Genomic DNA, 26,979 nt, shown 5'->3' on the forward strand with positions numbered 1-26,979 from the left:
AAATGAGAAATGTCCTGCCCACTATTCTCCTCATCCCTCCCACAGTGGTATTCCGCCATCCACTGAACCTCCACAATAAACTCATCCATCTTTACAAAATCCCTGCTCCCAACCCCTTACCTCTTGGTTCATATCCCTGTAATAGACCTAGAGGCAAGATCTGTCCCATACATCCTCCCACCACCACCTACTCCAGTCACTAACATCACCTATCCCATCAAAGGCGGGGCTACCTGTGAAACCAATCGTGTGGTCTACAAGGTAAGCTGCAACCACTGTGCTGCATTCTATGTAGGCATGGCGACCAACAAGCTGTCTGTCCACATGAATGGCACCAACAAACTGTGGCCAAGAAACAAGTGGACCACCCTGCTGCTGAACACGCTGCCAAACATCATATCCTTCATTTCTATGACTGCTTCACAGCCTGCACCATATGGATCCTTCCCACCAACACCAGCTTTTCTGAATTGTGAAGGTGGGAACTTTCCATGCAATACATCCTACATTCCCGTAACCCTCCTGGCCCCAACCTTTGTTAGTCACTGTCCTCATCCATCCAGCCCCTTCCTTGCTCCCATTCCAGCACTACACAGCCATCATTCCACCATCACACCCAGTCTTTTTTATTTATTTATTTATTTATTTTATTATTTATTTCTCTCTATTTTTCACCTTTTCCGCTACTTCCCCCCCGCCCCTCCTCCCCACCTCTCCCCATCCCACTGCTCAACCTGCAGCACTTCACTGTCCGTCATCGCCACCATACTATTCCTCCCCCTCTCCATCCCAGCCTCCTCCTTTCCCCACCCAGTCGCCATTCTCATCATGCACTGGTGTTGTTGCTCGCAGTGTGGTTTCAGTTGCCTGAGACTGCAGTCATGTGTGTGAGCTGCGTTTGCATGAGTGTGTGTGTGTGTGTGTGTGTGTGTGTGTGTGTGTGTGTGTGTGTGTGTGTGTGCGTGTGTGTCTTGTATGTCTACTGTGGACAAAGGCCACTGGCCAAAAGCTTTAAGTGTGAAAATCTTTTTGTTGTGTCTATCTGCGACTCAGCATCTCCGCTATATGGTGAGTAGCAACTTTCCTTATAATATTGCTGAATGCACGGTGTTGATATTTCAGGCCACTAATGATGCCTATTCTACAAATAAAGGTGAAACCTGTATGACATGAGAATATTCATTTCGTTCAATTGTACACAGACAGACCTAATGTGAAAATTATAAAAGTGTGTCTGTTCCTTCTTGTTTAGTAGAAGCAATACATATAGCAAGAGAAAATTGTTGTCACTTCCTTCTGAACCACTCCATTCTGAATGATGGTCTGTACATAGGCTGAGGCACACTTCCTTCAGGGAATAACAAAGAATTTAACATATCTTGTACCTGCATTGTCATTAATAAATGAGAACAACTGAAATACAGAGATTTTAAAAAAATCTGATGACACTGAACATAAAAAATGAAATTATGAAAAATCCAGGCTGGACTGTAATTATATGTGAAATTTCAGATTCCTACAATAGGAAACAGAGAAAGAAATTCATATTGATGGAAATAAACACGTGGCGATGTATTACAGTGACAGCAGCCCTGAGACAATAATTGATATGGAGGAAAAATTCACCGCTATTGTTTATTCTTTTAATTTAGTGGTTGTCATAGATCAGTGTTTATCAGAGTAATAACAGAGATTTGGTTTTTGGATAAGACATGAATCTATTAACCCAGTTATTTCAGAGAATAATGAGCAGATACATTGGTGACTCTGAACAAAAAAAGAATACCTTGCAAGTCACAAATAAAAAGCAGTATAGTGCAATGATGGCAGAGCAATGGGAAGATACAAGTGTACAGTAGTCTTCGGCACAAATGAGCGATTCACTACAGCTACCAAAGTAAGACTACAACATTTTGTTTGCTGAAATTTTGGACTACATTACAAAAAGAGTGATTTACGTGAGTGGACAACATTTTCCAACAGTATAATGTAGACAACAACAGTGACAAACTAAGCTACATTTTTGTAAACTGGATATAGTCTATATTCAGATGAACCATTATGTACTATTTGGCTTAACTGTCTTCCAACAAATATTGGATTAATACTGACAGCCCACAATAACTTGTTGCTATCAGAATTGGTGGGAGAAGTGGACACTAAGTCCCAGTTTGTACCAGCGACTACAACATCAAGGAAATGTGCCAGAGTTAAGGGGGAATCAGAGGATAAACCCCAAGAAGACAGCACAGGAGAGAGGAAGGTGGAAGCTATTAAAAAAGAAGAATACAAACTGTGTGGACAAACCTACAGTGCTGCTTTACGATATTGGAATAAGAACTAATCACTAGTCCGTGTCCAAGGAAGATGTGGCTATCTCAACAGTACGACCACAGGTCATGTTCAAGAAGGGAAAATTTGATAGTGTGCTGCTGGTATCACAGCAAGTTTGGTTTATGGGCTAAGAAGTGTGTACAACCATGCAGGTACCCAAATTTCAAGAGTGGCCGATAAGGGGCATTATCAACCACAATTTTTTTTACATAATGTAATCACCCCACAAATCTAAATGAGAGACAGGAGCAACACAATGTGACTGTTGTGCAAAGTGCTAATCAACAATTCAGCAATACCAAGGACAGGCATATTTTTGTCAAGGACACTCTGAATGGGAAAGAATATCTTGTCATTAGCAGATCATATATTAGCATTCTGCCACAACAGTGCTTTGGGATGATGTAACCCAGGCAAATGTTTACGCTGAAGGCAGCAAATGACAGTGACACTAAGTCCAGAGATTTAAGGAACATGGAATTTCATTGTGGCTGCTGTTGCCCATCCCATTCTGGGAACAGACTTCCCAGAAAATTTCATGTTACTAACTGATATATTAAATCAACTACTAATTACTAGTGATTTGTCACACAAGATTCCTGCCATCAAACTGGTGGAATTTTAAACAACAACAATCATGGCTAAGGATGACAACCCATTTCCACAAATGTTGCATGACTACCTGGAGTTTATCACTCTGACAACGCAACGGAAGCAGAGTCAGCATTCAACTATACCTGCTCTGTTGGTCTACACCCAGTACTGCTGCCTAGCACCACAGAAGTACGCAACAGCCAAACAATACTTTGATAGATGGTTAGACACAGGAATGGTATATCGTTCGGACAGCCCTTGGGCATCGCCACTACATCTGGTGAGTAAGAAAGACAAAACCTGTACACCTCATGGTGATTTCAGAACATTAAATGCCAGGACAGAGACAGACTGTTTAACAATACCAAACATTCAAAACTTTAAGGGCATGTTGCAGGGGGCAACAGTATTCAGTGCCATAGATTGTGATAATGCGTACACCAAGATTCCGATGGTTCCCTGTGATACTCCAAAAACAGTTGTTATAATACCTTTTAATTTATGCCATTTGGGTTACAGAATGCTCTGCAAACATGGCAGTGATTCATAGATGAGGACTTATGTGGATTAAAATATTGTTTTGCCTATATCAATGATATTTGGTGTTTTCATGAGATGAGGAAGAACACAAGAGACACTTACGACAATTATTCAATCGTTTGCAAAAATTTGATGTTCTTTTTAACCCTGATAAGTGTACATTAGCAAAATGGAACATCAAATTCCTGAGGTATGAGGTAACAGCAGAAAGTATAAGACCCCTTCCAAAGCACATCCAAGCGATAGTAAATATTCACCAACAAGAAATGTACCATGACTTATGTCATTTCTCGGGATAGATAAATTTTTACAGGCATCACTTGCCGCATCTCACTGAGATTCAAGAGCCCCTTAATGCAGTGCTACCAGGGAAACATACCAGTGGTAAACATCAGGTGACATGGTCACGGCAGATGACAGGAAATTTCTCTAAACTCAATTATTCTTTGGTATTGGCTACTCTTTTATGTCAACCAAGTCATACTGCAGAGGTGGATCTAATGGTACACCATTGGTGTAGCAATGCAGCAGCAGGTAGCAGGCAGGGATATGGCAGCCACTGGAATTCTTTTCAAGAAATCTGACACCAACTTAAATCTGTGGTCAGCTACCGATGGGGAGTTACTGGCAATGTACAAAGCAGTAAAATATTTCTGTACAGATACAGAGGCAAGACCCCTCTCTATTTATACAGACTACTGCTCACCAGTCAATGCCCACCAAGAGAGTTCCCCACATTGCATCAGACATTTGGAATTCATAGAACAATTTACAATGGACATACATCACATCAGTGGTTATGACAACAGTGTGGCAGACTGTCTATCAAGAGCATGTACAGTGATTCAAGGAATTTCACAGCCAGCTAAAAGTGGATGAAGAATTGCACAGCTTAAAGGAAGACAAAAATTCGAGTTATGAATTGAAAGAAATTTATGTACCGGCCACGCAAATGTTATTTTGGTGTAACACAGCATGCAGTCAGATTCACCCTAACATTACTGAACAATTCAGTAAGACCATATTTCACATGGTTCTTGACCTACCACATCCAGGAATTTGTTTCTAAGCGTTTTACTTGTCCAAACACAGACAAAGATTTTCAACAATGGGCAAGAGAATGTTTACAGTGTCAACAATGTAAGGTTGTATGGCACGTTTATGCATCCATTGGTAATATCAGTACTTCAGCAACAAGAATTACTCGTATACATGTAGACATTGTGGGACCATTACTCTTGTCAGAAGGATATATGTATTTACTTACAATGACTGACTGATCTACGCATTAGCCAGAAGCCAGATACAGTGGCTAGGAATTTTTTCAGTGTAAGGATCACCAGATTTAGAGTCCCAACTGACAACCAACTGGGGATGTCAGTTTCAGTGTGAACTTTTTTTCGGAGCTTACAAGATTATGTGGAATTTCCTATTTGTGGACTACAAGCTATCATCCTACCACCAATGGTACAGTAAAAAGACTCCACAGAGCTCTTTAAGTTGCACTCATGTGTCATTAGGAGACATGGACTGAAGCTTTGCTGACAGTGCTGCTTGGGTTGTGAACAGCTGTTACAGCTGATATCAATCTAGCACCAAGTCAACTGGTTCCTGGCCAGCGGAATTTGTATTCCCGCTGACTTCATAGAACAACAAAATACAATGATACTTTCAGCATGCATGTTAACCAACTTCTCACAAAAATTATGACATTCAATGCAAAAACTTCGCCCACAGGCTCCTGTGCTTCACAGAATAAGACCTGTATTTATTCATAGAGCACTTCATCAATATTCACGTGTGATTATGAGTAGATGCAGTCAAACCATCATTGTGCCCGCCATATGTGTGACCATACTGACTCTTAAACCATAAGACACATACTTTTCTCATAGAGCAAGAAGGCAAGGCCACGACAGTATCTACAGAGAGACTAAAGCCAGGATATGTGGCACAGGATGAGGACACAGAGCAGCCTACAACACTCGGAACCACAAATAAGCAACAAGGTGAAGACACATTAACACCAGATAATAGAGTGGTCCTTATGAATGAGGAGAAAAGTAATTCACAGATGTGTGAGAAGGAAGAGGACGAGCAGCCAGTTGAACACACAGTCCAGGCAGACAGAGAAAGCGGGCAGGAAGGAAAGTCATACCTCTGCACCCCTACACTCCAGACGCCTCAGCAGCCAATCAACCCCAGCCTCTAAAAGAGCAAAGCAAGCCATGGGCACTGGCTGTGGCACCTAGTGAGACACCTCAATCAACAACAGGACAGTGCAGACCAGTGTTCTCCTGAGCTGGATGTCACATTTATCCAACATGTCCAACGGTTACAGGTGCACCAGGGTTTCAGAAGAAGATTTGCACAGTCAGAAGAGAAGAAACAGCAGCCACATTCTCCAGACAGACAGTTGCCACACAATGGTACCTGCATGCCCCATCCTCAAAAAGGGGGGGGGGGGGGGGGGGGGTGCACTGTGGCAATGTATTACAGTGGCAGTTATCCAGAGATGATAGTTGAGACAGCTGAGAAATTCATCACCATTGCTTATTCTTTGTAATTTATTGATTTTCATAGTTTAGTGTTTATCAGAGTAATAATAAAGATTTGGTTTTTGGGTTTGAGACAGATCTATTAATCCAGTTATTTCAAGAAAAACTTATGTTTCACTAATGATATAGCACTCTTTTCTCCTAGTGCCCATAAACTTCAACAACTAACTGAAAAAGTGAGGGGTGAAAATCAGTTACAATAAGGCTAAAATTATTTATAATCAACACATCAACAAGAAAATAGTAGAAACCATCAGTTATGTTTGAATAAGATGATAATAATTTGTACACAAGCCATCTAATAATGAAGACTGAATGAATTAAGGCTTGAAGAGCTCTGTAGGTGGCTACTTTCCAGTGGGTATCAAATGGCTGCTACTGATGAAAATGGTTAACTTATTTATATCTCTGTTAGTATCAACACAGTCTGTAAGAATGGTGAGTATAGATACATGTACAGTAGGGGCTTATAATATGTAATGAAAAAAGTATAGGTAACCATCACCACATAGCTGGGGCACTGAGTGGTTGACAGACATGTAAACAGAACTGAAAACATTGCTGGGATTCTGGGCAATGTGCTTCTCCAGGACTGACAAGAGAAAAAACACACAGACATACATAAAATGTAAAATTTCAGGATTGGAAATGTCACACTTATTAAAATATTCCTGCCTATTTTTCCATAGCCAAATGTATGTCACTTTCATACTCAATGTTTTGTTCCTGTCTGTAGAGAACATCTTCAAGGAGAGTAGAAACTTTTTTGAACGTCCAATGCACACCCTGGCTAATTGATGGAAATAAAATTCTGTTGCCATTTGATCCCATGCAAAGGCATGATGTTATCTGTTTTGAATACTCGAAAGCAACTGACCACTGTCAGTTGTTGTGGTCCACTTTTTATATCACCCAATGCTGGAAGACTAAATCAAGCAAAGGAAAGTTCAAGACTGAATACTAGTATCCTTTTCCTTATGCCTGCCTGAGACTCAATGTCTCCTCTATATCGTGATGGAAAATTGGTATACATCATCTTCAGAACTGTAATCCAGATACTGTTTGCCTTCAGACCCTCCTCTTTCTAATTAAAATTATTTAACTTCTACATCCTCTTGTAACTTCTATGGTCTCCCTTTATTTGTCATGGTACCTCCTGTGTAACTACTGAAATGCATTGCTTTTTTAAAACTTGTAATTTGTCTCTTTAAATAAAAATAATACTCTGTGTCTGTGTTCAGAATAATGGTGTAACATAAATCACCTAAAACTGAAATATGGGTGAAATGTGTCACATTGAAAGTGCAAAGTAGGCAACAACATTAGGTCCACACTTGCAAGTAACAGGATAAGGACTCAGCAGGTCCTGATGTAAGTGCCACGTAGATGAGGGAAACATCAGAATGGCAATCAGTGAAGATGAATTTTATTCAGTAAATGAAAAGCACATTTCCAGTGTAAGCTATGTGTTGAAGCATACTTTTTAACATTACAAATTAAGGTGTAGCTGTCAAAGCTGTGATGGTTCTAGGATTTTATGGTAATATGTAAACAACAAGGGAAGAGGCATATAAAAACCAATATAGCTAAATTTTCTATCCAAAAGGATAAATCTTCAGATTTTGTTGCCTTTAAAAATGCTTTGCATTTATGGTATTTCTTGTTTAATATTATATTCCCAAAAAGACAATACTTGTACCACCACTTTAATGCTTGTAGCATTATTGTCAATAAAAAAACTCGTAATACAGTTTAACTGAATAACATATCGGGATGAACTTGTGAAGTCCAATGATACTTCCAAACTATGGAAAGTATTGTCCCTGAATAGATCTATTGTCACCTAGACTTGAGCCTCTTTGCTCCTCATTGCCTCTGTATTTAAAACATAGTGCCCCTTATTATAAATGGATTCATTATCACGAATCTTTAAAATAACTGGTAAAAATGATAGTGTTGTCATCTAATAACAATTTAGAAAAAGATTATTAGATACAGAAATCACAGTAGTAGCTGAAAACAATAAGCTACACAAATTTACACACTGAAGGACTAAAGACATACAAAACTTTTCTACACAGTTACAAAGTAATGAATAAGTAATTATTTTCAGAAGATAAGGTGCAAATTTAGAGGCCACAGAATATAAATACATGGGAAAGCATCTTGAAGCACTAGTATGTTAACTTGAAGCACTAGTATGTTAGAAGTCCAGTTACATTGCTTGCATTCATCATCAACTTGTGCATAATTACTAGTTTTGATATCAAATTTTAAGTGGCATTAATTGTCGTCTTTTATCTTACTAGGTTTCCAAGGAGGAATTCTGTATTTATAAAAGCACAAGTACATTGTCACCTTATTTATGTCGTTGTTGGTGCTACAAAGTCTTTAAGTACTGTGAGTATAGGTACAATACTGATACTAAGATAAATTATAAATAAAGATACTTTTGTTGCATACCACTTGGGTTGAAACTGACTTGACCATGTTCACTTGTATCACTTGTGGATGATGGAATATACCTCACACCGCTGTTGCTGTTAGATTGATGGGTATCTGAAGATATTGAAGACCTGGATTTTGACCTGAAAGTAAATGTATGGCATCAATGCCAAAGAAATATCAGTTTCTTTCTTGCAGTTATATTTCTGTTGTATTATTCAAACTTACTGACAATTTCTTATGAATATTTCAAAGTTTGCTAGAACACCTCAGTAAACAAAACAAGAAAAAATTCTAATTGCTGCAGATCTCAACATCAATGCACTCAAAAATTCATTGACTTAATAAAAAATACAGTTTCAAATTAAATTTATTTGGACATACAAGAGAAAATGCTCAGTCAGCTACATATACTGACAACAGTTTCATGATGCATGTAAATTTTGTATGGATTTAGGAATTTCCGATCATTCAGGTTTATTCACTGAGCTGTCCACAGAAAGCAGGGAACAACCATGTAAAAAAGGCTTTTTAATCAGAAACTTTCATCATGAAAACTTTATTTTATTTAATGATATGCTGAAAGAGACAGAATGGCACTTCAACCAAAATATTTCAAGCATTGCAAATTCTGGAGCCTTTTTAAGTAGTGTAGCAAGTGTTTTCAATGAAGAATTTCCACCTAAAACATTTTTTTAACAAAGCAACAAAAAAATTAAAATGAGTCACTAACAGTATAAAAACCACTGCGCTTAGAAAAGAGAGTTACATAAGGAAATAAGACTAATGGAAAAACTGACTTGGATGAATATGTTAGATAATATAAAATTATAGTTAAGTAAGTTGTCAAATGACAAATAATAGATAAATTTTAGGACATGAGAAAAATTAATGGCAGTGTGGTCAGTTGTGAAATCTGAACTGGGGATCAAAGCTCCTTGTCATGAAATTTGTGAGTAAAATAACTGGACATTCAGTATCTATAATAATAAACCAATCTTTTGGACATGGACATTTCTGAAAGGCGTTGCAGAAGTAAAACTGCTGTTCAAAAAAGCATCAAGAGAGGATATGAGAAATTATCATCCCATCTCTCTTATTCCAGCCCTGTCAAAAGAATCTAAAAAGGCTTTTGCCATCCAGATTCAAAATTTTATTGAAGAGTATGTGATTATTTTGAGAAATCAATTTGGTTTTCACCATGGAAGAAGTACTGTACATACAATTAATATGTCTGTTGACAATATAAGCATCATCAGACAGGAAGAGTAAAGCTCTTTTGTGTCCTCAAAAACACCTCTGTTCAATAAATCATGCTCCGCTTATCTATAAAACTGACAGTTATGCGATCAGGGGTAGCTCTCTACACTTGTTCACTTTATACATATAGAATAGGAAACAGAGAGTAAATATTTCTTCAAATGTAAACAACTATTCTTCAAAATGCATAACAATACACAAAGTGTCACTCAAGGCTCTATTCTAAAATGCATTTTGTTGTTCTACATTGCTGACTTACCCATCATTATAAATGCCTCGTTTGTTTTATTTGCAGACGATGTTGTTGTTGTTTTGGTTTTCAGTCCAGAGACTGGTTTGATGCAGCTCTCCATGCCACTCTATCCTCTACAAGCCTCTTCATCTCCGAGTAACAATTGCAACCTACATCCTACTGAATCTTCTTAGTGTATTCATCTCTTGGTCTCCCTCTACGATTTTTACACTCTGCGCTTCCCTCAATTACTAAACTGGTGATTCCTTGATGCCTCAGAATCTGTACTCTCAACCAATTCCTTCTTCTAGTCAAGTTGTGCCACAAATTCCTCTTCTGCCCAATTCTATTCAGTACCTCCTCATTAGTTATGTGATCTACCCACCTCATCTTCAGTTTTCTTCTGTAGCACCACATTTCAGAAGCTCCTATTCTCTTCTTGTCTAAACTATTTATCGTCCATGTTTTACTTCCATACATGGCTACACTCCATACAAATACTTTCAGAAAAGACTTCCTGACTCTTAAATCCATACTTGATGTTAACAAATTTCTCTTCTTATATCTTCTCTACTTTGATCATCAGCAGTTACCTGGCTTACTTTAAGTGTCTCATTTCCTAATCTAACTCCCTCGGATCTCAACTGCATTCCATTATCCTCGTTTTTCTTTCGTAGATGTTCATCTTATATCCTCCTTTCAAGACACTGCCCATTCTGTTCAACTGCTCTTCCAGGTCCTTTGCTGTCTCTGACAGAATTACAATGTCTTTGGCAAACATCAAAGATTTCATTTCTTCTCCATGCATTTTAATTCCTACTCCAAATTTTTCTTTTGTTTTCATACCGCTTGCTCAATATACAGATTGAACAACATTGTGGAAAAGCTACAATCCTGTTTCACTCCCTTCTCAACCGCTGCTTCCCTTTCGTGCTCCTTGACTCTTATAACTGCCCTCTAGTTTCTGTACAAATTGTAAATAGCCTTTTACTCCCTGTATTTTACCCCTACCACTTTCAGAATTTGAAAGAGAGTATTCCAGTCAACATTGTCAAAAGCTTTCACTAAGTCTACAAATGCGAGAAATGTAGGTTTGGCTTTTCTTAACCTACATTCTAAAATAAGTTGTAGGGTGAGTATTCCCTTGCGTGTTCTAAAATTTCTACAGAATCCAAACTGATCTTCCCCAAAACAGCTTCTACCCATTTTTCCATTCATCTGAAAACAATTCCTGTTAGTATTTTGCAACCATGATTTATTAAGCTGATAGTTCAGTAATTTTCACACCTGTCAACAGCTGCTTTCTTTGGGATTGGAATTATTGTATTTTTCTTGAGGTCTGAGGGTATTTCACCTGTCTCATACATATTGCTCACCAGATGGAAGAGTTTTGTCATGGCTGGCTCTCCCAAGGCTATCAGTAGTTCTAATGGAATGTTGTCTACTCCTGGGGCCTTGTTTCGACTTAGGTTCTCCAGTGCTCTGTAAAATTGTTCATGCAGTATCATATTGACCCAGGTCCTACAGTGCTCTGTAAAATTGTTCATGCAGTATCATATCTCCCATTTAATCTTCATCTATGCCCTCTTCCATTTCCATAACATTGCCCTCAAGTACATCACCCATGTATAGACCCTCTATACATTCCTTCCACCTTTCTGCTTTCCCTTCTTTGCTTAGGACTGGTTTTCCGTCTCAGCTCTGGATATTCATACAGGTGGTTCTCTTTTCTCCAACGGTCTCTTTAATTTTCCTGTAGGCAGTATCCATATTATCCCTAGTGATATATGCTGCTACATCCTTACGTTTGTAATCTAGCCATCCCTACTTAGCCATTTTGCACTTCCTGTCAATCTCATTTTTGAGACGTTTGGATTCCTTTTTGAATGCTTCATTTACTGCATTTTTATATTTTCTCCTTTCATCAGTTAAATTCAACATCTCTTCTGTTCCTCAAGGATTTCTACTAGCCCTCATCTTTTTACCTACTTGATCCTCTGCTGGCTGCACTATTTCATCTCTCAAAGCTACCCATTCTTCTTATACTGTATTTCTTTCCCGTGGTCTTGTCAACTGTTCCATAATGCTCTCTCCAAAACTCTCTGCAACCTCTGATTCTTTCAGCCTATCCAAATCCAGGTCCCAACTCCTTAAATTTATACCTTTTTGCAGTTTCTTCAGTTTTAATCTACAGTGGTACACATCTGCTCCTGGAAATGTCTTACGATTTAAAACCTGGTTCCTAAATCTCTGACTTACCATTATATAATCTGTCTTAAACCTTCCAGTGTCTCCAGGCCTCTTACATATATACAACCTTCTTTCATGATTCTTAAACCAAGAGTTACTATGATGTTATGCCATGTGCAAAATTCTACCAGGCGGCTTCTTCTTTCATTCCTTAACCCCAGTCCATATTCACCTACTACCTTTCCTTCTCTTCCTTTTTCTACTATCGAATTCCAGTCCCCCTTGACTATTAAATTTTTGTCTTCCTTAACTATCTGAATAATTTCTTTTATCACATCATACATTTCTTCAATCTCTTCATCATCTATGGAGCTAGTTGGCATATAAACTTGTACTACTGTGGTAGGCATGGGCTTTGTGTCTATCTTGGTTACAAAAATGCATTCACTATGCTGTTAATAGTAGCTTATCCTCATCCCTATGTTTTTATTCATTATTAAACCTACTCCTGCATTACCCATATTTGATTTTGTATTTATAACCCTGTATTCATCTGACCAGAAGTCTTGTTCCTCCTGCCACCAAACTTCATTAATTCCCACTATTGCAGATGATACATATGTATTAATAAAAGATCATGAGCTAGAAAACAACCGTGTTGGTATCATCAATACGAGAAATCATCTAGAAATGTGGTTTCAATTCAGTAAACCCTGGAATAACCACGGATTTAACAACTCTCAATGTTTAAAAAAATCACTAGAATTTTATAATTGATCCCTTAAATCTACTGCACATATTCTTACTTTCAGACTCATAATGCATTGTGCATTAATTTGAGTTTATGTAAATATGAGTGGTTTCCTGATGAAGAGTTAGAATTTTGGTGGAATCTTATGAGTCGAACAATTTAATAATCTTACCCTGCAGTAAAATTAATGAATCTACAGAAAAACTCTAGTTAGCACACTGCCGTAAATAACCATAAAATACAACTGACATCAAGTCTTACATCCTAATTTTTCAAGAACTCCAAAGATAATCAAAATTATTTTTCTGCGATTTCAGACACACTGTAGAACTTAGAGAATGGTGGCAGGAAACATTCCTTGGGCATGGGGAGTGTGTGTGGAATTACAGGATTAATTTAAAACTTCAGTTTATGTTTATTACATAATCCAAATCTTCCTCCCACACAAATGCTTCAGTAAGCCATTCTAAAACTGAAGAGAACAGTGGCTGCCACCAAAATGACCTGGCCTTTATGCCGGATGAGTTTTCCAGCTAACAATGGAAAAAAGCAGAAGCAAAGCAATGAAAAAATGACTTTTTCAGGGAGTTTATTCCAAGAGAAACTCAACTTACCAGCTGCATGCAGCAGTTAGGAAATCATTGTCTTTTTGGTGCTAGTTATAATAGCACAGTATCTAGAAGTATTGAAACCAGTGGCTAATGCACTGCAGACAAAGAGAATGGGTTTGCCCAAGATAGGAGAGGATATTAATGGAATCCTTGACATACTCATGAAATGCCATGAAGACATGGATCATTTCACTGAGAAATTGTTTCCAAAGCTATGAAACATTGAAATGAAATTTGAAGTACAAATTTGTGTCATGCTGCTTGTACATAAGTATGATGCTGGAGTAATAAATCATTAAATTTTTATAATTATTGCTAAAAGTGTTCATTAGCAATACCAAAATTAGACTTACTTAAATCATTAAATACTTGAGTCTCCCTACAGCTTACAGCATGAAAACTCATGCTTTCTTCACTGATATAGAACTCTTGATTCTAAAGATAATGCTGCCCATCACTGTAGCTATAGAACACTCATTCAGCATGTTTTGTAGCTTTAAATCTTGCTGAGGAGTAATATGGAAAAGGAGATGCTATGTGAGTTGTATTTGCTGAGTATGCACCAAAATTTTAATTTTGTAAAAGAAAACAGAAATATTGAGAGTATTAGAAAAAGTTTCTGTAAACCTGAGAAAATTGCTATTAACTTGAAATTCACAACAGCCAAACCTAATACGATGTGACTAAAATTATTATACTGGTAACCAATAAGTGGTGTGGATATAAATGAGATCATTGTTTATGATTTCAGATTACATTCTGGTTACATCCATGATGCCAGGTAATTCCTATCTATTGCAACTGTAATAAACATATAAAACAGTATAGTATCATATGCCTCTAGATTCAAATTTAGAAGATTCCTTTAAGGTGCATGAAACACAGAATGTTCAAGGTGATTAAATGTATGTACACTTTGACCGTGTGAGAAGTCATCAGAAGTGAGTTTGTGTGTGTGTGTGTGTGTGTGTGTGTGTGTGTGTGTGTGTGTGTGTATCTCTTATGCATTGTTAGTTCAGTAAAGTTTTTGGAGTTGTTTAGTATTAGGCTGAGGTGAGTAACTATAGTTGTGAACCCATTTTTCAGAAATTATTTCTTCCGCATTGGGTAAGATACCATTCTGTGATGAAAATGGAGGAACAGTAACCGCAACCACACCAGTTTACCTTCAAACAAGAAGAAAGTGAACATCAGTATAACTGCATTTCCCCAGTTTTGTGAATGATTTTGTCACAAATATGACAATTCAATTACATCATCACTAGCTGCAACTGTTCAATATGGATACCAACTTTCTGGACAACTCTTCCTACAGAGTGTTGCCATTTTTCAAGAATATGTTGTGTGTAAAGACAAAGACAAATTAAAGCTTAAGTTTGCCATCATGAATGAAAATTTGATTAAAAGTGTCACAGGACAGTATTGCGGCCCATCTCTGAGTAGCCATATCAAAATTTTAAAGACACAGTTACAAAGCAATTGTCAATACCTAAGGAACTAAGTACATAACCTGTATGAAGTGGCCATCAGAACTAGAAGCCCAATGGAATTGGTATGACACCTACATAAATTGGCAGGTCAGAACCTGTTTTCAGAAGATGCATCACATATGATATGGCTCAACTGTATAAGTATTATTTTGGTAGCACATGATAATTTACCATTATCAACATTAGTAGAGAAGGTGGGTGCATTTTTCCATTTTTTCCCTAAGGCATTCACTATAACTCAATACTTTACATAGTAAGGTGCCAACAAACAGTGTCATCAGCTAGCAAGAGCTTGTTAACTCTGTCAACAAAACAGTTATCTGTCACATTTCCACACCTATTTGTGATATAGTTACCTCCAAAACAAGATTAGGCATGTACATCTGGATATAGTAGGGCTACTATCCTACTCCTATGGGTACAAATACTTGTAAACAATAATTAGTGGCTAAGGAATTCATCTGCACATGGATCACAAGATCTGAAGTTCTGGCCACAGTGACCACAGATCATGGTCACAATTTGACTGTTCACTTTTTACCAAGCTCATAGAACTATGTGGATTCTCCCCCTCAAAACTGCCAGCTACCATCCTGTGGGCAATTAAGGATGACTATAGAAACTGATATGGATCTTGCCCTGAGTCACTTAGTCTATGAACAACAAATTCATTTTCCTGTGGACACCATAAACAGCCAAGAAACAATTACACCCTCAGCCCACACACTGCAAGAGTTCACACAAACGCTGTAGCACACAATGCAGTGACTCATTCCACCAGCAACATTCTGTCATGGCAAAAAGCAAATAATTTTCACAAGAACCTACAGAGCTGTTTGCACAGTTGGTTACATTTTGATACAGTTAAGCCATCACTGTTGTCCCCATGTGCTGAGCCATATTGGATATTATACTGCAACTTGCACACCTTCATACCCATAGTGCTCAGAGCCATTTGAACCATTTGCACACCTTCATAATACTTCAAGACAGTAAAGTTATAATGATCTCCACAGAGAGAGTGAAGCAAGCGTGCTTCACAGACAAAGAACCTTCAGAAAAGCCACACGTAGTTTCCTCAATTCAAACCTTACCAGGCGAGCAACTCTCAAGGACAACATCCCCAGAGTTTCTCCAAATCAAGATGCCAACGACCCAGTTACATCAGCAACATCTGTGGGATGAGACTTACTAATACTTGAAGCTGTACCTCCACCAGGTTTTATTAGTCAGGCAGATCAGAAAATCAAACATACTAACCTGCATGTACCAGGAAGACCACTCTTTCCATCAGCATGGACATATTTTTGATGAGCATACTCAGAGACACCTCTGTCAGTGACACCTCCTCCAGCAACTGCATCATCGGACCCAGCAGCCACCTGTGACAACGAAGTTCCAACTAAGATGCTGGAAGCTTCTGGAGGTTTGTTTACTTGACCAGGGCAGAAGATATGCCCAAAATTCCCTTACATTCCCACAGACTATGGATTCCACAAGCAGAGTTTTAAGTAGATGAACAAATGGCCCCAGTGTTGCCCTGCATTCCCAGAGTGTAATAGCACAGCTGGTAAGGCCATTTCAACATAGAAGCGGTTCAGCTATGTTTTCCCCCTCGCAACATTGCACAGTTGATCATTCATCATTCAAAAGAAGGAGCCTACTGTGGCAACCTATCATTGGTCAAACATTGACAATGCGAGAAGTCAACAAGAGTGATAGAGAGAATTTGTCTGATCTAAAAACAGTAGTGTGGTTAACAACTCTGTGAAAACAACATAAATTTTGAGCATCTCTCTTATGTCTTGTCAGTTCAATAAAGTCTTTTGAGCTGTTAATGTTTATCCATGTTTTGTGTGAGCAACTACAAGTTCACTGAAAACAGAACTCTATTGTTACAATATAGGTAACTGTAGTTAGGTGGTAAATATCAATATTATCATGTAGGTGTTTAGCTGAAAGTAGGAGATATAATAGCAGCTATTAAAAGTAACTGAAAAAGTACCCACTTTCCTGATTCTTTTACTGTGTTACATGATGTCTGTAGAACTGTAAATACTTCACAATAATTTAAAAATAGTTAATTATTAATGCAGTTTCCAACAGCTGATTCTGTTCGTTAATATTGGGCTTGGCTCACTCCCCATCCCTTGTTCATGATGAAATTTGTGAAACAAGACAACTGAATGAACAAATAGAACTTTTTATGTTCTGTGCTGAGGAAAATGATGGGTTACAGAAGCATTATCATCCAAAGACCTTGCCACATTGGTAACAGGAGTTCCCATCAGATCACTGAAGTTCAGCACAGTTGGGCTTGACTAGCACTTTGATAGATGACTGTCCTTGTCTGCTGAGCAGTGCGGGTAAGTGGGGTGCAGTAAGTCCACGTGAGGGAAGTAGAGGAGCTGCTTGACTGAGAAGTAGTAGTTCCAGTCTTGTAAACTGACAATGGCAGTGTGCTGACCAGATGCCCACCTACATCCACATTCAGTGACACCTATGGGCTGAGGATGACATGGAATTAATTCAGTACCATTGGGCCTTCAAGGCGTGTTCAGACAAAATTTTAGTTTTTTACACGAGTATCACCATGTTAAAATCTCTATTTATGGCAGCATTACATTTGCTGTTCTAAAAGTATGCTACCTACCTACTTGATCCTTGACTGTTTTCTGGCCGTGATAATATTTCTATGCAGATACTTGGGTCTATGCTATCTGTTCCTGGGTCTATTTGATCTATAAAGTTCTTTCGATTGCGAATCAGGTAACTGTGCAAATTACCAAACCTGCAATATTCTACAATTACCAGAAGCTCTCCTGCAAGGATAAAGCAAAATTCATGAAAGAAGAACATTGCTCTTTTACAATAAATATCAACAAATTTAAACATTTACACAGAAGGTATAGCAACTTACTTTTGGAAAGATTATCAGTACAAGCACCCAATAAATTCACAATATTCAGATGTTTCCCAAGATGGCACATAATTTTAAGCTCTGAAGCAAGAGCTTTTATGTATGTGATATCAACATTCTGTTTTACCATCTTCACTGCTACTGTCGTGATTTTGTCAGGTTCAAGAATACCATATGCGTCAGCCTTTACTACAACACCAAAAGCTCCAGAACCTAGTTGCTTCCCTGCAGAAAGGATGAATGAAAGTAAAGTCAAAAAATGTTACTTACTATATCATCAAACAGAAATGTATGCCTTCACAACTGTTAAAAAGATTTCTACCAGAGAATTACATTATTTGAAACCTTTTTTCCTCCTAAAGTAACCCAGGTTAAACTTAACAATATTGTGAAGAAGCTAGTTGCTACTCACCATACAGCGGAGATGCTGAGTTGCAGATAGGCGCAACAAAAAGAATGACAGAAGTGAGTTTCGGCCAACTGGGCCTTCGTCAGAAATAGACAAAATTTACACACACACACTCAAACAAATGCCAATGGTTACATGTGTGTGAAGTGTGTGTGTCTGTGTGTGTGTGTGTGTGTGTGTGTGTGTGTGTGTGTGTGTGTGTTGTCTGTTTCTGAAGGAGGTCTAGTTGACTGAAAGCTCCCTTCTGACAGTCTTTTTGTTGTGCCTATCTGCAACTCAGCATCTCTGTTTTATGGTGAATAGCAGCTGTCCTTTTCATACCAGTGTTACATTCCATCCTGACCTTTCCATTATGTGATTTTGTCGAATTAAACCTAAATCTACAAAAAAGCATGGATTACTCAGAGAGTAAAGCTATCTTCTAGATCAAAAACCAAACTTTATGTGTTGGTTAGAAACAGCTCTGATGATGCTATAGCTCATTACAAGCCATACTGCAAAATATTAGAGATAATAATACAAACATTGAGGCAAAGACATTACAAAATAAAGATAATTACATCATGTAACAAAATGAATACAAGTCATGATACAGTGAGAAAGAAACTGACAGATCCATATGTAAGGAGGAGCACAGTTCTAAGAATAAATGGCATGCAGGAACCTCTGAAAGAAGCATTAGTATCCATCATAACAAATGCAAGACCAATTGGCATCTGGGCAACCAAGTTATATCGGCAGTAGCAGCTCTTTTTTGGGGGCCAGGGACCACCAAATTCATTTCTCTGGTGCTACAGATTAATCTACCTGCAATCTTTGCCAAGATGGGACATACAGAGAGGCAACAGAAATACAAATTCACAAAAACAGCATAAACAGAAGAGAAGAAGGGACTGAAATTAGACAAGTTGTGAACATTAGTACTAAATAAAGCAAACAGTGCCAATTCTTCCATAATACAAGCTCTGTAACACACAATGGTCTGATTTCGTGATCTCAGGCAGTGGCCTGATAATGTCACAGCCCAACTATTGCATGGATATGTGGAAACAGTTCATTATGCTGAGCTAGTGTAAGTTTGAAAATAGTGTGTCTTATAGCCTTTTATGATGCCCAAACATTAGGAGATGAAATGTTACAACAATGACTGAAAACCATTTCCACATTGCAACTGTGGTTGAACTCGTGCACTCACCACCAAGTTCAATGAGCAACTCCTAACAGTAGCATCAATCAGCATACTTCATGAAACTTCCTGGCAGATTAAAGCTGTGTGCCCGACCGAGACTCGAACTCGGGACCTTTGCCTTTCGCGGGCAAGTGCTCTACCATCTGAGCTACCGGAGCACGACTCACGCCCAGTCCTCACAGCTTTACTTCTGCCAGTATCTGCTGTGAGGACCGGGCGTGACTCATGCTATGGTAGCTCAGATGGTAGAGCACTTGCCCGCGAAAGGCAAGGGTCCCCAGTTCGAGTCTTGGTCGGGCACACAGTTTTAATCTGCCAGGAAGTTTCATATCAGCGCACACTCCGAGGCAGAGTGAAAATCTCATTCTGGAAACATATTTCATGATAAATAAACAAGTCACAGATTTCAGACATGGTTTAACACAAAGTGAATGCATCAAAATCAAATATTAATTTTATGGTCACACACAATATAGGTATTACAAAACTCATGAGACTGTATGCGCAACACATGTTTGCATCAGACATTAGTTGCATCTGTAGAACAAATAAAGATATTAAAAATTTCACTATTCATTCACTGCATCCCATAAATAGTAGGCTACAGGGATGTGAACTAAGTCAAGGTATAATAAATTAAAGAAACTGTTAGAAACACCATTAATGATTAACTATTCCCAAATTCCAAGAAGTTATTTCTGTAATACCATCAAAATTTGACACAGTGAAATCAGTAAGAATGTTGCTGCATTGAAGTAAGCTGCTACTTCCTTGTTTATGTTAAGCAACTGTTCTTTCTCTCCTATTACTAGCTGAATTACTAAATAACCAAAGTGCTGTATCTACATCTACAGCTATACTCGCACACCACTGTGAAGTTTATGACAGAGAGTATGTCTCATTCTACCCATTATTAGGATATTTTTCCTGTTCTTTTCACATATGGAGCATAGGAAGAATAATTATTTAAATGCATCTGTGCATGTTGAAATTAATGTAATCTTGTTCTCACAAACCCTAGATGGCAGCAGGTCAGAGGTTGAAGTGTATGCCAAGAGTCGTCATTTAAAGCCAGTTCTTGAAACTTTCGAAGTGGGCTTTCTTCAAATATTTTACATCTATCTTTAAGAGTCTGCCAGTTCATTTTTTTCACTTGCTGTGTCTTCGCCACAAAAAAAATCGTCCATCCAGTCACAAATTTCACTTGATACCCTATACAACTGTATTTTTGATAATAAGAATAGATGTGGCACACAGACTTAAATGCTTTTTGGAAATCAAGAAATACTGCATTTACTTGATTGCCTCGGTCCAAATCTTGCAGTATGTCATGTGAGAAAATGCAGGTTGGGTTTCACACAACTGATGTTTTTGGAATCTCTGAGGTTGGCATTGAGGAGGTATTCTGTTTGAGATATGTCATTATGTTTGCACTCAGAATATGTTCTAATATTCTACATCAAATCACTATCAAGGATACTGGATGGTAGTTTTGTGAATCACTTCCATTACCTTTCTTGTAAATGGGTGTGACCCCATACTTTTTTTGAACTAATGGATGCAGTTTTTTATTTGAGAGGATTACAATAGATTATAGTTAACAGATGGACTAACTCAGTCAAAAATGTAGTATAGAATCTGACAGGAATTCCACTGGATCCTTGAGCTTGTTTCATGTTAATGATTTCAGTTGTTTCTCAACACCATAGACACTAACACTTATTTCACTCACCTGTTCAGTGGTACAAGGATTAAATTGGGTCAACTCTCCTGGGTTTCCCTTTGTAAAGGAATATTTGAAAGTGGAGTAAAGCATTTCTCCTTCTGCTTTGCTGTCCTCTGTTTCAGTTCCTACTTCATCCATATGAGTGAGTGGATGCTAACTTTCGTGCTTATGCTACTAACAGTTCTCAAATATGATTAGAATTTCTTTGCAGTTTGTGAGACATCTTTAGACAAAATTCTGCTGTGGTAGTTGTTGAAGATTTCATGCATTACTCTCTAGAGGGCCAAACACTTTTTATTAGCATCTCTCTATCTATAGCCCTATGCTTTGTTTTTCACCTATTTTTCAGTAGTCTCTGTTTCTTTAGAAGTTTTTGTATGGTGACTTTATACCTTGGGGGTATCTCTCATTATGAACTGTTCTACTGGCTACATATCTATCCAATGCTTAATCAACTATTCCTTTAAACCTGATTCCTAGTCCTACTACAAAATTCAAGTTCCTCATTGATGTAGGACACTACTGCTCTTTTATCTAGTTTGTTGAACCTATATAGCTTTCTCCTCCCCCCATGAACCATGGACCTTGCCGTTGGTGAGGAGGCTTGCATGCCTCAACGATACAGATAGCCGTACCGTAGATACAACCACAACAGAGGGGTATCTCTTGAGAGGCCAGACAAATGTGTGGTTCCTGAAGAGGGGCAGCAGCCTTTTCAGTAGTTGCAGGGGCATCAGTCTTGATGATTGACTGATCTGGCCTTGTAACACTAACCAAAACGGCCTTGCTGTTGTGGTACTGGGAACGGCTGAAAGCAAGGGGAAACTACAGCCGTAATTTTCCCGAGGGCATGCAGCTTTACTATACGGTTAAATGATGATGGCGTCCTCTTGGGTAAAATATTCTGGAGGTAAAATAGTCCCCCATTCGGATCTCCGGGCGGGGACTACTCAGGAGGACGTCTTTATCAGGAGAAAGAAAACTGGCATTCTACGGATCGGAGCGTGGAATGTCAGATCCCTTAATCAGGCAGGTAGGTTAGAAACTTTAAAATGGGAAATGGATAGGTTAAAGTTAGATATAGTGGGAATTAGTGAAGTTCAGTGGCAGGAGGAACAAGACTTCTGGTCAGGTGTATACAGGGTTATAAATACAAAATCAAATAGGGGTAATGCAGGAGTAGGTTTAATAATGAATAAAAAAATAGGAGTGCGGGTAAGCTACTACAAACAGCATAGTGAATGTATTATAGTGGCCAAGATAGACAGGAAGCCCATGCCTACTACAGTAGTACAAGTTTATATGCCAACTTGCTCTGCAGATGACGAAGAAATTGAAGAAATGCATGATGAGATAAAAGAAATTATTCAGGTAGTGAAGGGAGACGAAAATTTAATAGTCATGGGTGACTGGAATTCGAGAGTAGGAAAAGGGAGAGAAGGAAACATAGTAGGTGAATATGGATTGGGGCAAAGAAATGAAAGAGGAAGCCGTGTGGTAGAATTTTGCACAGAGCATAACTTAATCATAGCTAACACTTGGTTCAAGAATCATAAAAGAAGGTTGTATACATGGAAGAATCCTGGAGATACTAAAACGTATCAGATAGATTGGTAAGACAGAGATTTAGGAACCAGGTTTTAAATTGTAGGACATATCCAGGGGCAGATGTGGACTCTGACCACAATCTATTGGTTATGAACTGTAGATTAAAACTGAAGAAATTGCAAAAAGGTGGGAATTTAAGGAGATGGGAACTGGATAAACTGATTAAACCAGAGGGTGTACAGAGTTTCAGGGACAGCATAAGGGAACAATTGACAGGAATGGGGGAAAGAAATACAGTAGAAGAAGAATGGGTAGCTCTGATGGATGAAGTAGTGAAGGCAGCAGAGGATCAAGTAGGTAAAAAGACGAGAGCTAGTAGAAATCCTTGGGTAACAGTAGAAATATTGAATTTAATTGATGAAAGGAGAAAATATAAAAATGCAGTAAATGAAGCAGGCAAAAAGGAATATAAACGTCTCAAAAATGAGATCGACAGGAAGTGCAAAATGGCTAAGCAGGCATGGCTAGAGGACAAATGTAAGGATGTAGAGGCTTATCTCACTAGGGGTAAGATAGATACTGCCTACAGGAAAATTAAAGAGACCTTTGGAGAAAAGAGAGCCACTTGTATGAATATCAAGAGCTCAGATTAAAACCCAGTTCTAAGCAAGGAGGGGAAAGCAGAAAGGTGGAAGGAGTATAGAGAGGGTCTATATAAGGGTGATGTACTTGAGGACAATATTATGGAAATGGAAGAGGATGTAGATGAAGATGAAATGAGAGATACGATACTGCGTGAAGAGTTTGACAGAGCACTGAAAGACCTGAGTCGAAACAGGGCCCTGGGAGTAGACAACATTCCATTAGAACTACTGACGGCCTTGGGAGAGCCAGTCCTGACAAAACTGTACCATCTGGTGAGCAAGATGTACGAGACAGGTGAAATACCCTCAGACTTCGAGAAGAATATAATAATTCCAATCCCAAAGAAAGCAGGTGTTGACAGATGTGAAAATTACTGAACTATCAGTTTAATAAGCCACAGCTGCAAAATACTAATGCGAATTATTTACAGAGGAATGGAAAAACTGGTAGAAACTGACCTCGGGGAAGATCAGTTTGGATTCCATGAAAATTTTGGAACACGTGAGGCAATACTGACCTTAAGACTTATCTTAGAAGAAAGATTAAGGAAAGGCAAACCTACATTTCAAACATTTGTAGACTTAGAGAAAGCTTTTGACAATGTTGACTGGAATACTCTCTTTCAAATTCTAAAGGTGGAAGGGGTAAAACACAGGGAGTGAAAGGCTATTTACAATTTGTACAGAAACCAGATGGCAGGTACAAGAGTCGAAGGGCATGAAAGGGAAGCAGTGGTTGGGAAGGGAGTGAGACAGGGTTGTAGCCTCTCCCCGATGTTATTCAATCTGTATATTGAGCAAGCAGTAAAGGAAACAAAAGAAAAATTCGGAGTAGGTATTAAAATCCAGGGAGAAGAAATAAAAACTTTGAGGTTCGCTGATGACATTGTAATTCTGTCAGAGACAGCAAAGGACTTGGAAGAGCAGTTGAACGGAATGGATAGTGTCTTGGAAGGAGGATATAAGATGAACATCAACAAAAGTAAAACGAAGATAATGGAATGTAGTCGAATTAGGTCGGGTGATGCCGAGGGAATTAGATTATGAAATGAGACACTTAAAGTAGTAAAGCAGTTTTGCTATTTGGAGAGCAAAATAACTGATGATGGCTGAAGTAGAGAGGATATAAAATGTAGGCTGACAATGGCAAGTAAAGCGTTTCTGAAGAAGAAAAATTTGTTAACATCGAGTGTAAATTTAAGTGACAGGAAGTCGTTTCTGAAAGTATTTGTATGGAATGTATCCATGTATGGAAGTGAAACATGGACAATAAATAGTTTGGACAAGAAGAGTATAGAAGCTTTCGAAATGTGGTGCTACAGAAGAATGTTGAAGATTAGGTGGGAGATCACGTAACTAATGAGGAGGTATTGAATAGGATTGGGGAGAAGAGAAGTTTGTGGCACAACTTGACTAGAAGAAGGGATTGGTTGGTAGGACATGTTCTGAGGCATCAAGGGATCACAAATTTAGCATTGGAGGGCAGCGTGGAGGGTAAAAATCGTAGAGGGAGACCAAGAGATGAATACACTAAGCAGATTCGGAAGGATGTAGGTTGCAGTAGGTACTGGGAGGTGAAGGAGCTTGCACAGGATAGATTAGCATGGAGAGCTGCATCAAACCAGTCTCAGGACTGAAGACCACAAGAACAACAACATATATCTTTCTACTTGTTTTAGTTGCCTTTTGTATTTTGGTAATCACTGTTGCCTCAGTTTCATGGTCACCGATATCAGTTGTGATTTGGATGATTTAGTTAAGCTGTTCACTTCAAATATTTCTGGACCTATTAACTGTTTGCAAACATTGCAATGTAATTCAACATTGAAATGTATTTAGACAAAAATAAACAAAATAAATAAATTCTATTTCCACCTCAATGAATTGTAAGAAAGTCTTCGCTAAATTATATACAGCCTCGTGTCATAGCTAAATTAATTTCAGAGATACCAACATCAACTTATGTTTTTGAAATGGAGCTACAATAATTTCTGCTGTCAATACCGTAAATATAAAAATGACTATTTATTTATTTACTGCATGGCACAGCACAGCATGAACTAATGAAACACAAATAGTCTACAAATAAGCATTAAATGTGGATATAAAATATGCAGGTCATATAAAAGGAAAAACTAACAACAGATATAAAATTAAATTAAATTTCATGTGACCTGGGCCTCCTGGCAGGTAGACGTGATCAGCTGATGCAAGGCTTTTGAGGTGACGTCACTACTTCTGCGACTTGTGTGTCGATAAGGATGAAATGATGATGACAAAGATGACAAACACCCAGTCCCTGAGCAGAGAAAACCACCAACACAGCCAGGAATAGAACCCAGGCCCCTTGGCATGTCAAGCTGGCACACTATCCACTCAGCTATGGTAGCAGACATAAAATTAAATAAGATATATAAAACAACAAAATATATGGAAACACAACTACATCCAAATATCTGTACCGCTGATGAATTCTACTACTTTTTCAGCTGCATGCAGGAATTCGGAGCAGTCACCAGTTAAAGCTGCTAATGGGCAATCTTCAGCTATATGTTTAATGGTTTGCTGGCAGCTCCACAATCACTCTTGGGAGAAGTTATTTTCTCCCTTCTGTACATTGAGTCAGTGCATCCGCCACAGTTTGTTCAAATTCTGTTCAAGGTAGACCAGATTTTGTGATGCTTGTCACATTGCATATTACGAAAGGTAGGTGATGCATGTTTGGTACACTTCTCTTTCCGTACAAAATTGTTGCCTCTTTAGAAGTGAACCTCTACAATGCAGTCTGGTTCTGCCACTGTCAGGTTTGTCTCAGTGGGTTTGTAGAAGTGGGTTGTTCTCAATTTTTTTGAGTTCTCTACTGAATGATTTCTCTCCTTGTGGATGGGAAGGAGTCTTATTGCTTGATATTGGCAGCCAATGGTTTGGGATGTCTTTATTGTGCCTGTTATAAAGCACATGGTTTGATTTAGTTGGACATCAAGGCAAATAGTGTGATAATCGTTGAGCAAACTGGTTTGCAACTTTCTACCAGACAAACTAGACCTAAAGTTGAAGTTTGTAGCATGGTACAAGAAGACCCTTCTGAAGTGCTAGCAAGTTTATGCAGGATGTTGTTGAGAGGTCTGAAACTGAAAGCTGTGTTTGACAAATGATTCTTGAAGCACCATGATCTAACTGGGATGACACCTAGACATCTTGGGTGTTCACTGTGGTACAGTAGTTAGTACTCAAAGTAAACACTGAGTTCTCAGTTGGCTAATTTGTTCTTGAGGTAGAATGTAGATACTTCTGTTTATCTGGCACCGTATTGAAAACTCCAAAGGCTAAAGTGTTTCCTGTTAACTTTTACATCCTTCACCAAGATGTCCTCAGTGGAATGTAAATGATTACAACATACTGTCAGGGCCAAATCATTGGTATATTCAAACTTCCAAGAGGTGGTTTTTGGTATATCAGCTATATAAAGGCTGAATAAGCAGGAGATCCAGAGCACATGCCTGCAAAAGAGCATTGTTCACCTTCATTTAAGTACCCA

The 26,979-nt window shown here is 38.4% G+C and overlaps 1 protein-coding gene across 2 annotated transcripts in view; it reads right to left on the reverse strand.

Annotated features, from left to right (window-relative positions):
* The window catches only part of LOC124804951 (mast/stem cell growth factor receptor kita-like), a 315,287-nt gene that overhangs the window by 58,277 nt on the left and 230,031 nt on the right, over positions 1-26,979 (reverse strand). For both annotated transcript variants that reach the window (XM_047265338.1, XM_047265337.1), the window contains exons 13-15: positions 17,926-18,150; positions 17,659-17,827; positions 8,490-8,614 (exon numbers count right to left, since the gene is read on the reverse strand). In XM_047265338.1, the coding sequence (XP_047121294.1) occupies positions 8,490-8,614; positions 17,659-17,827; positions 17,926-18,150 (519 nt within the window). The remainder of the gene's footprint in view (positions 1-8,489; positions 8,615-17,658; positions 17,828-17,925; positions 18,151-26,979) is intronic.

Source organism: Schistocerca piceifrons, chromosome 7 (genome assembly GCF_021461385.2).
Source record: "Schistocerca piceifrons isolate TAMUIC-IGC-003096 chromosome 7, iqSchPice1.1, whole genome shotgun sequence".
Classification (NCBI taxonomy): Eukaryota; Metazoa; Arthropoda; class Insecta; order Orthoptera; family Acrididae; genus Schistocerca; species Schistocerca piceifrons.